This window comes from Labrus mixtus, chromosome 14, assembly GCF_963584025.1.
Source record: "Labrus mixtus chromosome 14, fLabMix1.1, whole genome shotgun sequence".
In the NCBI taxonomy this organism is placed as follows: Eukaryota; Metazoa; Chordata; class Actinopteri; order Labriformes; family Labridae; genus Labrus; species Labrus mixtus.
The window spans coordinates 24,650,729-24,666,298 of NC_083625.1; the positions used below are offsets into that span (position 1 = coordinate 24,650,729).

General features: G+C 41.6%; 2 protein-coding genes across 2 annotated transcripts; one reads left to right on the forward strand and one right to left on the reverse strand.

Moving 5' to 3' along the window:
* The first annotated feature begins 52 nt into the window (after positions 1-52).
* Positions 53-2,201, forward strand: atg101 (autophagy related 101). The gene is made up of 2 exons (XM_061055934.1): positions 53-982; positions 1,417-2,201. The coding sequence occupies exons 1-2, from the start codon at positions 731-733 to the stop codon at positions 1,819-1,821; spliced, it is 657 nt and encodes a 218-aa protein (XP_060911917.1). The 5' UTR covers positions 53-730; the 3' UTR covers positions 1,822-2,201.
* Positions 2,202-3,377: 1,176 nt separating this feature from the next.
* On the reverse strand, positions 3,378-14,548 carry zbtb21 (zinc finger and BTB domain containing 21). The gene is made up of 2 exons (XM_061055929.1): positions 14,422-14,548; positions 3,378-10,054 (listed from the first exon to the last, which is right to left on the reverse strand). Exon 2 carries the CDS (start codon positions 10,050-10,052, stop codon positions 6,990-6,992), a length of 3,063 nt encoding a protein of 1,020 aa, XP_060911912.1. The 5' UTR covers positions 10,053-10,054; positions 14,422-14,548; the 3' UTR covers positions 3,378-6,989.
* Between the last annotated feature and the right edge of the window lie 1,022 nt (positions 14,549-15,570).

A 15,570-nucleotide genomic window follows, 5' to 3' on the forward strand; every position in this document is an offset into this window, starting at 1 on the left:
GATTGTAATCGGGGCTATTAAAATCAAACATTTTTTTTATTATACCACCAGCTGAATTCATATTACAACTTAAAGCTCATAAACACACTGAAATCAAAAGAACGACTTTTTAAGTTGGGAACTCCGAGCATCAGAGTTGCACGTGAATGCAGGGTTACTGTAAAACGTTGCCTTGTTGAAACGGATATGTGGCAAAAAAACAACGTGTCCCAGAATGCACCACGAAAAATGCGATACTTTTATTGTTGTTTTCTTGCAACCCGCGTTTGTCCATTACATTTAGGCTAATTATGATTCTCAGAAAGTATCATAAAACCAGTAATGCTATTGCTTGCTTTGTCATGAAAGTAAACCTTATTGAAAACACAATCAGATAAAAAAAAACTCAAACGGGTTGGTTTGAACTACACTACTTGCCGTAGATTACACCGCGTCATCGTGATTTTTCTACCAAACACTGAGCTTGCCTGCTAGCTAGTTAGAGGGCTAGCCCATGTTACAATGCCTCTTTACTTGTTCCGTACAAATTACATCTGGAGGTAGGGGAGTCTCGATGAAAAAAGAGAATATTTGATGTATTTAAATACTTGAACACACAGTGTGGATAAGGCTCCGCCCCTTCGTAGAGGTAAACAAACGATCTATACGTGATCGAGGTGGCACAGGCTACAGTAGCCATATCTCCCTGCCTGTGTCGTCCCCTGTAAATGGACATAATCATAATTTCGCCATGAATTGCCGCTCAGAAGTGCTCGAGGTGTCCGTGGAGGCGAGGCAGGTCGAAGAATCGATGCTGGCCCTGCTGCACACCATTTTACTGCATCGAAGCACCGGGAAGTTTCACTACAAGAAGGAAGGCACCTACTCCATCGGGACGGTGGGGACACTGGACATCGACTGCGACTTCATCGACTTTAGCTTCGTCAGGGTGTCCTCCGAAGAGCTGGACAGAGTGATCAGGAAAGCTGTGTCTGAGTTCAAGGTAATTGTTGGTTTGGGTCTGTGATTGTTGACTGTAATGCTTTTGCAGGCCTGTAATTTGACGATTGCGTTATAAGGAAGCCTGCAGAGATTTCACGTAGCTTATTATGATATTATGAAAACAATACTTAAAGCAAACTAGCTGGAGTAGTGCTGGTGAAATCTTTGAGGCTTCACTTTACAGTGTAAAGTTACTTGATGCGTCTGAAAATTGAATAGTCTTGGTTTAATCAAATTATTAGGTGCATTACTTAACAGTACCTATTCTAGCTCTGGAGATATACTTACATTTGCCTCTCTTTAGCAAAGCATTTATGTATATTTTTGGCAATAAAGGCAATTCAGTAAATTGTGGTTTTGTATTTATCCTATGCATCGTCCTGTCTTTTATTTTTAAGACTGTTGTAAATTAAAATAATATGTCCTTGGTTGCAGGATGCCTTAAGCATCTCAGGCAGTGATGGCATGGGGCAAATCTCACTCGAGTTTTACCAGAAGAAGAAGTCCCGCTGGCCCTTTTCTGACGAGTGTATCCCCTGGGAAGTGTGGAGCATCAAGGTCAACGTTGTGAACCTGGCCAACGAGCAGGAGAGACAGATCTGCAGGGAGAAAGTGGGCGAGAAGCTGGGCGAGAAGGTCATCAACGTCGTCGAGGTTATTAACCGCCACGAGTACCTGCCAAAGATGCCCACCCAGTCCGAGGTGGACAACGTGTTTGACACCAGTCTCAAGGATGTCCAGCCCTATCTCTACAAAATCACATTTCAGATCACTGACTCTCTGGGCACCTCTGTGAGCACAACCATGAGAAGGCTGATCAAAGACACTCTGGCACTGTGAGGATGCTCGAGGACAGAGAGAAAAAAAGATCTGGATGATTCATAACTGCCTCTGTAGTCATGCAGTCTCCTTTTAAAACATGGAAAAACATCGCAGCGTCAGCAAAGCAAACGCATCTGTTGCTTCTGATATATCTGCTATAGTTCGGTTTTTGTTTGCACCTTAAGATTCTTGATTATGTAATGTTGATTTTACATATATTTTGATTTTTTTAAAGTATTCTCTTCATTATGGATTCCTCCGACCATCTAGGAATGCAACTATGACAGGGAAATTATTAACAATTTTTATCTTTTAAATTCTTTAAGAAGCTGCGTTGTTGATGTCAAATGTGTAACTTATTGTTCATCTTAAGCAATAAATGTTTTAATTGTAAATAATGGGTTATTTAGTTGACAACCATAGCTCCTTCAAACATTCACACTTGTATCGTCACATTTTGAGATGAGAAAAAAACTGCTGGCAAAGAGGAAGTCACAGGACATCACCATGTAAGAAAAATAAATCTTATTTCTTTTATTGAAAATGCTGGTGATGTTTGAAAAAAAAACACAGTTTCCTCAATTTCCTCCCTGCACACATTTTCAGGGATCGTGACCTCACTCATGGGCAGGACAGGATTTCCAGTTTGCAATTTTTCCAAATTAAAGCAAACGCCTCCCGAGTTCACTCCTTAGTTTCCAGCCAGGACTCGTCACATTGGCTCTCGGCTTGAAAAACACCCCCCCCATCCCCCCCTCTGCTCGGGGTCGTCTGCCAACAGGATGACTTGTGTGTCCGTTTTCACATACCTCATTTCCACAGGTAGATAAATCAACAAGCTATACAATCATCTATTTGACACAGCACTCACTTTGATGACTGGCTGCTCGTTAACAGTGCTTAACCAGAATATATGCAATGCTTTTGTAACACAAATATTTAAACTCGGGGTTGGCAACTTCAGGGAAACCAGCTAGATAACCAGCAAGAACGACTTCACAACTCGGAAACTGGGACCCTCCTAGAAGAACATGAATGCAGCAAAAGAAGAGGAAATATAATCACAGAGGTAAAAGTTACACATTTAAATCTTGTTCCCAAATGAGGGTGTACTTTCGGGTTGGCTTTCACCTGCAGACTTAAGAGTTGCTCTGCTTTCTGTTGGACAGGCAGGTGCAAGACACAGCTGTTAGCTTGTGCTAGCATGCTAAATTATCAGCTTTTCCATCACAATAAATGTGATATTCACAGGCAGCTTGCAGTGCAGATACGAGCAGTAAACGTACGCTAACCCTGCAATGAGTGTGTGCACTTCTGCTGAGAATGAGCCCAGGAGGAGGGGCCCAGGTTGAATGTTGTGTTTACCAACATCTCTACTGACTCCACCTTTAAGTAAAAGTGTAACAGAGGAAAGATTACATTCAGAACATTAATGTGTAAGTTTCAGATAAGTGGCACCAAACAAGCTTAATGAGGGTTAATGGAAATCTTAAAGTTCAAAGTTAATAAAGACTTGAATCAGCGGTGGTTTGTTTTTGTGCTGAAAAATAAAAGGCAAATACTACAGATGGTTGTATATATATATATACTCCATTGTTACTCTTTATTACAGAAATTAAGCACAAAAAACTGTAGAAAACCCTAAACACAAAACAGCTGCAAGTCTCCAAAAGCAACAATAAAGCAACTGATGCAGATACAAATATTCATTATTGCAGTGAGAGCACAGAATACTAAAAAGATCAAACTTTTGTTTTCTAACAAAATCGGTACAAAATCGAAGATACAAACACTTCCATAAACATAATTGTAATAATTTCTGTGAAACTTTCAGGAAGTTTTTCATCACAAGAAAATAAGAGCACTATCATCATTACAGAAGTTCTCCAAAGAATCAAAACATCACAATACAGCTCACGGCGCTCATCGATGAGAGGAACAACAAATCCCCAAGGTTTGTGTGGAGCACTCTTTGAATGCAGCTTCTCCCAAATACATCACAACCGTAATAATTTATGACAAAGTCCTAATCCATCAAGCTGAAAGCAGTTAAGTATATACTTGTACAAGAATACAATTGTGAAACAGCTGGAATACAATCAAAACACATTCGTTATAATAAATCTTAGGAAGCAGGAACACTCTGCTCATTGGTAGAATAAAACGTTTGCTTCCTCGCGCCTCCTTTCTCTTCACTCCACCACCTTTGAAAAGCCTGAGTCATAAGTCATCTGAAACGTTATTGTGCTTTTTATATGTGAAATAAGAGAGACTAAATATGTCAAATGTTGCATAAGGCCTCATTGTAAAGGTCGGTATATTACTCTATTCGTTTGACTGCACAAACCAGTATATGTACATACAACACTGGTGCTGCACTTTGGTGGCAGACTTGTGATGCATCGCATTGTAAAAACTTAAATGATACACCAATTGATCATGTACTTTTCATTTTCATGATTTGAGTTAAAGCCTAGATTATGAAATGATATGCTATGCTGCAGTGTGCTTTAAAAAAAAGCCTGTTATGAGTATTTTAGGTTAATTTAGAGTGTGATCCAAAAGGCAGCAGGACATCGCTGACGTTCGTATGAAACACTCAAAAGAGTTCTGACAAGCAGCTATAAGAAAAATACGATATTTTAAAGGTCACATATTATGCAAGATACACCATGTGTGTCCCTAGTCTGTCTACAAATCAAAAAGTCCATCCTCTCCGTCTTTCCCCTGCTCCACTTCTCAGAAAATGTGTGATCAAACAGGCCGTTTGGAGTTTTCCCTTCATGACATCACAAAGGGCAGTAACCCCTCCCCCAGGTGGGTGACACTCCCACAGCTAGGTGTTTGTTCTGCCCTCTGAGTCTGCCTTCTCACTGTAAACAATATGGCATGGATCGAGAAAGACCGAGCCACATCCTCTTCCAGAGAGGGGCGTGGTCAGACACAGCTCATTTACATATTTAAAGGTACAGACACAGAAACAGCCTGTTCTGAGCAGGGCTGAAATAGAGGGGTTTATATAAATTATCAGATACAGGATCAGAGTGGATTTAGAGCAAGAAACTTTATAGACATGTTTTGAGGAGCTCTGAGACTTATTTAAACTGGTTGAAAACACATTGAGAATATGTGACCTTTAATACTTTCAACCATGTCCACTTGTCTGTCAGATCACACTTTGAATGACCAGGACCTGGATGACTGAGAGAAACTTCACAGAGATTTAGATTTATTTCTATTTGCTGTTAGAAGCCAAATATTTCATTTAGGAGGGTATCAACTATCAAGTCAACTCAGGCTCCTATTTCCACATACAGTTTCCCAAATTTCACTTGTAATCTGTTTAAAGCACCTTTTACACTTTCAACAATCATTTCCCCGTGAAAGAAAATATAACCTCTTATCTTCTGGCATATAATTGCACTGCCTCGTTCATTTGTATACACATAATTGAATTGATAAACCGGTCTAACAATAAGGAAGCTAAATGTTAAGTGCTGAATGAAGCAACCTAAGAAGGCTACAACACGAGATGCAATGCTTAAACAACGGGTGCCTGGGATGTGTTTGATGTACTTTACAAGAAGTAACTTTTAGGTCTTATTCAACCATTTAGCAAAATTACAAAAGGCAAAACATGAGAACAAATGCAAAGAATGCGTAATATTATTTGGAGAAAATAAAATGTTGGGCCACTTTTGTAATTTCTACATCTGCAAGCCAACACTTTGTACTTTGTCCCTCTATAACAGAATCAAACTGTTACACAAAGTGCATATTGAATACAATATTCAGGCCACCAATATTATTTTAAGGGATGTCACTCACATCAAGAGATAGATCTGATACAAAAGCGAAAGCACTACTTGTTAATTCACCACCAACCTCTGAAATTTTTAAAGCACTTCACCAACAATCAGAGAAAACAATGTTTTAAGTTGTTCCTGTTTTCATTGTACCGTTACTTCAGACACAGAGATGTTCCCATACCAATTTTTCCAACACCTAAACTTCTGTATCTGTTTCTGTACAAGCACAAATCCAATGAGAGACAATTGGATATTACCATTTTTTTTTAGCAGCTATTGAACTATACACATAATTGCTAAATTTAAACAAGTGTTTTTAAGTACCAAATAAGAACTAATATCCAGATAAACAACTTGATTTTAAAGGTCACATATTATGCAAAATACCCTTTACTATGTTACTCTAACACTAATATGTGTCTCTAGTTTGCCTGAAGAACCCCCAATTATAAGAAAAGTCCATCCTCTCCGTATTTTGCCTGCTCCACTTGTCAGAAAATGTGTGCTCAAACAGGCCATTTGGAGATTTTCCCTTCATGACATCACAAAGGGCAGTAACCCCTCCCCCAGGTGGGTGACACTCCCACAGCTAGGTGTTTGTTCTGCCCTCTGAGTCTGCCTTCTCACCGTAAACATTAAAGCATGGTGCAAGAAAGCCCAAGCCACCAAAGCCCTTCCAGAGAGGGGCGTGGTCAGATACAGCTCATTTACATTTAAAGGTACAGACACAGAAACAGCCTGTTCTGAGCAGGGCTGAAATAGAGGGGTTTATAGACATGATCAAATACAGGATCAGAGTGGATTTAGAACAAGAAACTTCACACACATGTTTTGAGGAGCTCTGAGACTTATTTAAACTGGTTGAAGAGGAGGAGAATATGTGACCTTTAATAACAGAATTTGATCAATGCATTGACTGGTGTACCTGTCTTTACCTAATACTACATTTCAGATAGCATCTAAGGCATATCCAATACTGGCACAGGTATCAGTATCGGAATTTGTATTGGTATCAGTATCGGAACAACTCTTGTACAAAGTGGTACAGCTGAAAAATGAAAAGATGCAACTCTGTACCTTGTTTTCTCAACATCACCTACACACAGAAGTACAAGTAGACAACCAAAAGATTTAAAATAGGTCAATGCTTATATCTCATTTGGAAAAAAAAAGAAACCATTTATAATCATCTCATCTCACGGAGGAATCTAGCACTTGATTGCACATTCACGTTTACACCTCTACTGAACATGGCCACTTTAATATATGACATTGGAGGCAAGCAAATAAGCTATACATTCAAAGTCTTCGTTTTGTAGGCTGAGGTGTGTTAATTCTTACATTGTCTCTCAAGAGGAACTACTGCTTGTCTGATGCTTACATGTGGCTGTGACTCTGCTCGTGGCTCCAGAGACTGAAGGCCGTCTTGAAGGTCCTGTGGCAGAGTTTGCACATGTACTGCCTCTTAAACGTCAGGGCAGAGAGAGATGGAGCGTGGTAAAAGAGGGTGTCTGATTCCTGAGGGCCGACTGGATTCTCCATGCTGTTTGACCTTGACAGAGGGCTGTGGCTGCTGGATTGACGTTCAAGTTCGGGCCTCTTCGTCTTGTTTACTGATGAGCTACAGGGCTCTGGGCTGCTGGACTCCTCTGCCACTGCTGCAGCCACTGGCACTGCCTGGGTGGACTTGAGCACGGAGGCCTGTGGCGAGTGGTGTTCAGAGTCCTGAGGGGTCGTTGGAGGGGATGGAGATGGAGGCGAGGGTTGTCTGTCGATCTCTTTGGCTCCAGGTTCGTTAGCAGTCGACATGTGGGACTGAAAGTGGCTCCAAAGGCGAAAGTTGGTCCTGAAGGCTTTGTTGCAGATGTGACAGATGAACGGTTTTATGTGGCAGAGCAGCTCCTGGTGTCGTTCCAGGTCTTTGCGAGAGCTAAAAAGATTCCCGCATTTCTCGCAGGGCCACACGCCGGGTTCCTCAAGCCCAGCATTTTCTGCATCAGCGTTTTCCATCTCACACACAGCCTCTTCTAATGGCTCTTCCTTCACTACCAGCTTGCCATGGTGCCCAATGCTCAGGTCCTCAGGCACATAAGAGGAGGAGTCTTCTGAGTCGTACATTGGTGGACCTGAGGAGTCACTGAAGCTGATGGTCTCTCTTGAACTCCCGGTCACCAGCGGCTCGTCTTGGTAGTGATCCACTTGGAGCATTTCAGAAGACTCTTCGTTGTTTTCTTGTTGCTGCAGGTGAATCTGGTCTTTAACAGTCATCATGTTTTGGTTGTGGACCTCAACCTGGTGACGCCATATGCTGAAGGACGACTTGAAGGTCCGCATGCACTCCAGGCACGTCAGTTTCTTGTATTTACAATGTGCTTCATGGTCCCTCTTGACCGTTGGACTGGAGAAACGGAGGCCACAGTAGGGACAAACGGTTGCATGTCGACAGCCCCTCTCATGGTCACCTTGTTCAAAGAGTGAAGAAAGTTTCATGTTGCAAAGTCTACAGGAGTAAACACCAGCATCGGAGTCCTTCTGCTGACTGATTTCATCCTGTTTCTGATAGAGGATGCTCTCGTCTGCTGCCTCCTCGTCAGCTTTTTCAGCAGGATGTGTCCTTAAATGCTGTCTGTACTGAGATTGGAACACAAATACTTTCCCACAGTATGGACATATATAGCTGGGCCTCGATCTCTTTTTGGTAAGCGCAGGAGATTGCAAACTCTGTTTATTCCTCTTTAACTTCCAAAGCAATGCTTTCTTTATTTCCCTCTCTCGCACCATATCTATCAGCTTCTTTTGAAATTTCTCATCCAGTACAGAGGAGCTGGAGGACGAGGCTGGGTTTTGTACCACACCATGCTGAGTTTGGCAGTGAGTCCACACTTTGAAGTTGGTATGGAAGCGTTTATGGCAGATGTCGCAAGCATATGGCTTTTCAGGGTTGTGATACATATTTACATGACGATGTAAGCCAGCACTGGACCTGAAAACCTTTAAACAGTTCCAGCATTTGAAGATTTTGTTCTGAGGCGGCTCTACATTGTTCTCATTCAAGTCATCACTGGCGCTCTGAGGTACTGTCAGGTTCTCATCAAGTGTCAGGGGGTCTTCTTTGAATATTTTGCTCTTCTTGAACGGGTACCGCCTGTTATCCGGCCGGTCCCTTCTTTTCCCAAAAGAATTGAAATCCTGCTTTGAACCTTGGTCATAATTTGCTTGCAAGTTCTTAAGATTGACAGGCAACGCATCTCCGACTGTTATCCTAATAATGTCCATGGGGTCCGCCAGTGGACTGCTAGGCTCGGCTTTCACACTGAGCTCTCTTTCTACCTGAGTTTCTAAATCATACCTGCTGTGGTACTTCGACCCGAGAACCAAGGGAGATATTCTTTTTGAACTGCCGTTGTGAGCAGATGTTTCCGGTCCACATGCTTTGGATGCCATTTTAACAACTGACTGTTCACGGTTTTGCAAATCCTTGAGCTCCAGTGTGGGCGAGAAAACTGGAACGGGGCTGTCCATGGATAAAGATCTTCGGAGGAGGCTTTTGATGAGCGGTCCGCTCCGGTCAATGGTCGGGCTTGGCTCACTGGCCTGACCTTGAAAGGACACTTTAGAGTGATAGTGGTGCCCCTGCTCCTCTTCTTCCTCTTTAGGGTCCTGGTCAATGGCAGACTGCAGTCTGATGTGCTGCACTTCTGCATCACTGAAGGACACCGAGGAAGTCAGCTGGGGCCTTACAGATGCAATGTCCGAAGAATTCCCTTTTAATATAGAGGCATATGGATAGGTGTACTTCCTGTCAGCAGCTTCAGACTGTTCAGAAGATTTCCTGCTGATGGATTCAGAGTTTCTGACTGATTCATATGAGATTCGTTCTGAAGGAGGCTGCGTTGAATCCTGTGTAGAGTGTGGAGGCGAGGCTCTCTCTGATGTCTTTCTGGGATAACTTGAGCGAGATGGCTGGGCTGTCTCATTCCGGACCCGACACACAATGACGCTTCTTGTCTGGACATCATTCTCTTCCCCTTCAGAGAACGAAAGTCTTTTTCTGGACACACAGTAGGATGCATGTGGCCTTGTGGACACAATGTTGGTGAGGAAAGGGATTCCAAGACTGTAGCCCAGCTCTTGAATGGCTGCCAGGCTGCCTTTGTCCACAAACAGTGAGGAGGAGTAGATGTAATTCAGAACGATCTCGAAGGCGTCAGGCTCACAGAAGTCCAGGTTTACAACTTTCAGGGACTCTGCGTCCCTCCGTGTGAACAGGGTCTGGAAATACTCACTGCTGGCAGCCAGAACACTCTTATGAGCCTGGTACCTCTGGTCAGCTACAACAAGGACTACGTCACACATCTGACCCCGCAGGCGCTGCTCATTGAGGACCCCCAGCACCGACAGGGTATGGGAGGGGTTGCTGTAATGCACAAGGCTCTCCATGGCTGAAAGACAGGACAAGAGGAGGAATGTAAACACTAAATGAATGTTAATAAAAATGTGATAATTATTTTTGCACATGGCTGCTTTGCTTAGAGACATGAGCATGTACAGACACACACACTAACAATCACAGCCTGCTGGAGTTGTGTTACCCACCCCACACCCTTCTTTTTTTCACACCTGTGTCATCAGTGTCAGAGAAAGCATCCTCTGTGAGCTCCCTTTGTTATTTCTTTAAGAAACTTAGTTCTTGTCTTCAAGTTACTCCAGCAAAAAAGTCTGTTTCTTATTTTAAATATGTAACAAATATTATTATTACCCTATAAGCATCTTAATGAAAATGAACACATTAAAAGACTTAATTCACATGTTGCTAATATCACTAGTTAAAGGCTTGCTAAATGCCAAGTTTCATAATGACTTTTTTATTTAAATAATGATAAAAACTGATTAATGATTGATTAATGAGGCTATGGTCCTCCAAGCATGCGGCCTAGGTTCAAATCCCACCCGTGGCTCTCTTCCCGCATGTCATTCCCTACTCTCTCCGTGATTTCCAACTCTATCCACTGTCCTATCTCTCCATTAAAGGCACAAAAAGCCAAAAAATAAATCTTAAATAATGACAAAAATGAAAGACTTAAAGTTGTGTAACACTTGAGTTACTGTAGGTTGAAGGATTAATACCTTGTTTCTCTAACGATGATCCCTTTAAGTTTTACCGTTTGATGTACACTGTGAACACATACTAAAGGACACACAACAAATTCTTCAGCATTACATCATGTTAGTCAGAAGTTATAAAAAATGCAGCTCTGTCAAGTCACCGTCAGTGACACAGACTGAAACAGGAAGCTTGAAAAGTCTGCCTTAAAAATAAAACTCATTCCCCACAGAAAATGAGAACCGGGCGGGAATTTAACTTCTACTTCTAATATTCCTCTCATGATACATTTACTTCAGAGAAAAGAGTGATATTAGACTCTGACTATAATCATCTGCTTATTCAGTGAACTGTGAGACAGGGTATGTCAGGATTTGGCAGGTTTACCACAAACCCCAAACAATTTCCTGGGAAAATCTTTTTTTACTGGTGACCAGTTTCACATGAAAATAACCTCCAACTTATTTAAACATCTATATGAGCCTGTATTTTAAGCTTTCTAGACACTTAAATCAATCTAGCAGTTAAGAAATAAAGATGAAATACGCTATTTTTACGAGCGTATTAAAAAAAGAAAATACTCTGGAGAAGTTACAGAACAATAGAGGTTAACAACCATGTTAGCATCATGTTTAGTTTTGTTGATTGAAAGGACAGACTATAGTACCTGAATGTTAAACCTTTGATATGATACTAACAAAAATCAAACCATATTGATGCCATGGCAACAAAAATAAAAGACCTTGGAACAACACATTTCTTGTTTTTAAGTACCAAACATTTCAACTCCTGCTGAAACTGTCCAAACGCGCATTAGTTACGATGTATTGATGCAATTTAGACAGCGTCAGCTCCTCTGCTGTCTCTCTGTTTGTAGGAGACATGACTTTTATATCTTTATGAGACAACAAACAGTAAGTATCACAGTATTGAAAATGTTGACATCCTTACACAGTAATTACACTCTTGTTCATTCACTGGTTTACACTGTTCTCATGTATACATGTCAAGACACAATTACTGTTTGGAGAGTAGCAATTACTGTGAGAACATGTATTACAGTATGATATGAAAGGCCTCTATTATTTACTCTGAAGCTACATTTCTGTGCAATATAGGCCGCCATGACATCTGTTTTCTAGGAATGTGATCGTCATTAATCAAGCTGATTCTTCTGGAAAGCAGCTGATTGAGAACTGTGTATTTTTCAGCATCACATCACAACCATACCAAGCACACTGCTGAACAAAGCACTAAAATCATGTTACAGTATGAGAGAAAAACAGCTGATGAAACAATGTCGGTCATGGACTGGCCTCTGCAGAGTTAAGATATCAACATGATAGAGCCAGCGTGTGATTATATAGATAAATAAAAGACAGCCTAAATCTAAAAGAAAGCTTGGCATAATATACCAGAAGATTACTTAAGCTATCTTAAAGACAGTCTCTCCTGGAGCGCGGGATGGCCTAGCGGTTATGTTGTGCACCCCATGTACGAAGGCTACAGCAGCCGCCGTGGGTCAGATTCAGACCTCAGGCCTTCGGGATGTGCCGAATGCAGAGGGAGGTAAATACTGACTTCAGCCTGTAGAGGCCTTTGTGAAAAAGTTTGTTTTTTAATGTTGTGCACTTATGTCGGCTGTAATTGATAATTCAAAATAACTCAAAAGTCTGTGGCACACTGGCACATGGTGCTAGGCGAACCTGAGGAAGCTACAGGCGAAAGTTATTGTCAGTGTTCCTCAGACGTTTGATTTTTCATGGTATGTTCCTGCAACTGTGAGCACCTGAGAACGTGTTTAGGCTGTGCATGGGGTACCCTGTTTGAAATATCTCTGAAGAGTTATACATATGGTCATTAAAAAGTTGCTACAACAACAAAGCTAGTAGTGTCCTAATGCCTTTGCACAGCTCTGTGTACGGCTGCTTGATTATGTAAAACATTCTAATCACAATGATTTTGATTGATATTCAGATCACAATTATTAAACACGATTACTCATTGATTTTACAACTTCTGCATCATTACATGCATTAATCACATAAACATAAACACACAGGTGACCCCTCAAATGCAGTTATCAAACACTTGTGGAAAAGATAATGAAAACATGATGGTCACTCGACAGGAAAGTAGCATGTGCGTGTATCACCACTTGAACTCTGGAGGATGATAATGCTTGTTGTAATCCATGTAACAATCTGTTGGAGACAGCCAGAAAGAGAGCTGATAGAGTAATGAAATGCTATTGGACTGGTGAATAAATCTAGTAATATCGGCATGTATCAGATGTAAATTTAGCCGACATAGATAGTCACTTAATATGCTAAAGTCAGCCGACATTGGGGCGCTGGTGGCGCAATGGTTAGAGCGTGCGCCTCCAAGTGGGCGGCCCGGATTCGAATCCCACCTGTGGCTCCTTTCCCGCATGTCATTCCCTAGTCTCTTTCTCCCTGATTTCCGGCTCTATCTACTGTCCTATCGCTCTAATAAAAGGCACAAAATGCCCAAAAATAAATCTTAAAAAAAGAAAAAGAAATCAGCTGACATTATCAACTGGCTGATTAATCAGTTAGGCTCTAAAAATACAACCCTAATATATATTAATAAACTAACTGTGTTTTTTAGGTAGGGTTTAAAGCCATCACATAAAAACAAACACTTTGAAACATTAAGCACACATGACACACAGCACAGGAATGATTTAATTAATCTCGATTATCATGTGTTCATGATTGTGCAAAGCCTTAATTGTATGCTTATTAAAATTGTAATTGTTCGATAAATTTCTCAGGCCTAGTGTCAGTTGCATAAGCCATTTGGTTTTCTTATTTTTGATTTTCCAAAGCCAAGTGTAAAATAATCACACTCGACACGTTGCACTTTGAGACATTTATTTCGAAAATTTTAACCGGAAGCGAAGCTGCCATGTTGCCTTCAATGACACTTGTTACTATCGGTTATTCGCTTGAAGCTTCATTCATTCATCAAAAACTAACCACGGCTTGCTTACGTCTTTCTCCAAACTTTAAGAAAGCGTTCACAGAGCTGTAAGGTTTTATTGTTAGCGTCTTGTTTCTCTGAGGAGGTAAAGACTGCAGCATGTGATCAACCCGCAAAGACGTGACAGATAACTTCTCAGAGACAGACACCCGCTTTCGGTTATGATATTAGTCATGCAGTTTCTCTCTTTGTGTGGAAAGAACCGAGGCTACCTCCGTTACCAGATAACATTCAAAGCTTTCTACTAAATCAAGTGAGGAAAAGTTGAGCTCAATGGACTCCCCCGCGGTAATCCCGGAATGAAAACACACAGTACAGACAGAGAGGCTGTAAGGAGTGTGAGTGTGAGTGTGAGTGTGTGTGTGTGTGTGTGTGTGTGTGTGTGTGTGTGTGTGTGTGTGTGTGTGTGTGTGCGGGGGGAGTCTATTTCCCCGCCGCTACCCCCGGTAGACGTGTTTTGTTTTTGTTTTTCTCCTCTCTTTAAACGCCTCAACCCAGCCTGACACGGCGCGGGTTCTGGCTGCAGAAACAGGTCGTAGCTGGTCCGGTTTCACAGACAGCACAATCCCCCCCCCCTTTCGAGTTACGTCAGGGAGGAAAAGGAAAAAGCGTCTCCTTAACTGCACTCTTACCAACTGCATTTCACCCACCCTGCTCATTATTTCTCACTCTTAAGTTTGGTATTCTGTCCACACTTACCCTGCCCGTCGTCAATATGCTCTTTCCTCCACACAGCCGGGACTTTATTCACTGTTGTGTGGATTTCTGCGCGCTGGTCGTGATTCCATCCATCTTGAATTTGACGTCATCCCACACCAAGGATGAGGTCATCGCAAAGAACGCTCGTCACGTGCACCGCGCACTGATAGGCTAATGAAGGACCAGGAGGCGGGGCCAACGGAAGACCTGACACTGAGGCTAATTTAAAGGGATAGGTCATATTTTCGTTTCAGCTTGTAATACTTATGTAGTTTTTAATTATTTATTGTGGCAAATTTTAATGGACATTTCAAATCTATTTCAGTCATCAGGTTAGAGAGTTTGCAAATGCCTAACACATCCAAGTGTGCATGCACTGTATATTCATGGGTAGAATAACAGCCTGTTGAGTTACAGGCTATTTTAAGACACAAGTAGACATCAAAGGCTCCACAGGTGAAAGACTGGGCCAATGCAATGACTGAAACAGCATCTTATGACTGTAAGCTGAGTACATACAGTATAATGATAGTCAGGTGGTGGAGGGGTCTCCCTGGTCCTGAAATTTATATAAAAGTGGACGATAAATCCAATTACATTTAGATTAATCCCTGAAATGATCCTGTAGTAGGCTATCACTCATATGTGTGTGACATGATTTGTCCTTGCTGTGACATTAGGTGTGCATTAGGCTATTTATTACTTGTTTTGATGCCTGATATATTTATTTTGTCTCTTTCTTCTGCTGCTTTATGCGTTTATGTTCGCTGGACTTGTGTACTCTGCCTCCATGATACATGTATGCCACGAAACAAGAGTGTGTGTACACCATGTAGCAAGCCTTTGAAATACTCAATCAAAAATGTTAATAAACAAAGCAGTACGAGTTGGCTCTCTCAGCTTAAAAAAGGCTCTTTGTTCAGTGGCCGGCTACTTCTGATTTTTATAATTCACTTAAAAGTAGTAGGTTCCTATAGCCCCGTTTCCACCAAGCAGTCTGGTTTGGTTCAGTACAGTTTGGTACAGTTTGGTACAGTTCGGTACAGTAAACCCTGATCTTGTTTGCATTTCCATTTTTGGTAAGCGGAGTGTAAGCCAGATGGAGATACCTGTGTCAGCCATGTAATAGTGTGACATCATAGCAGCCCA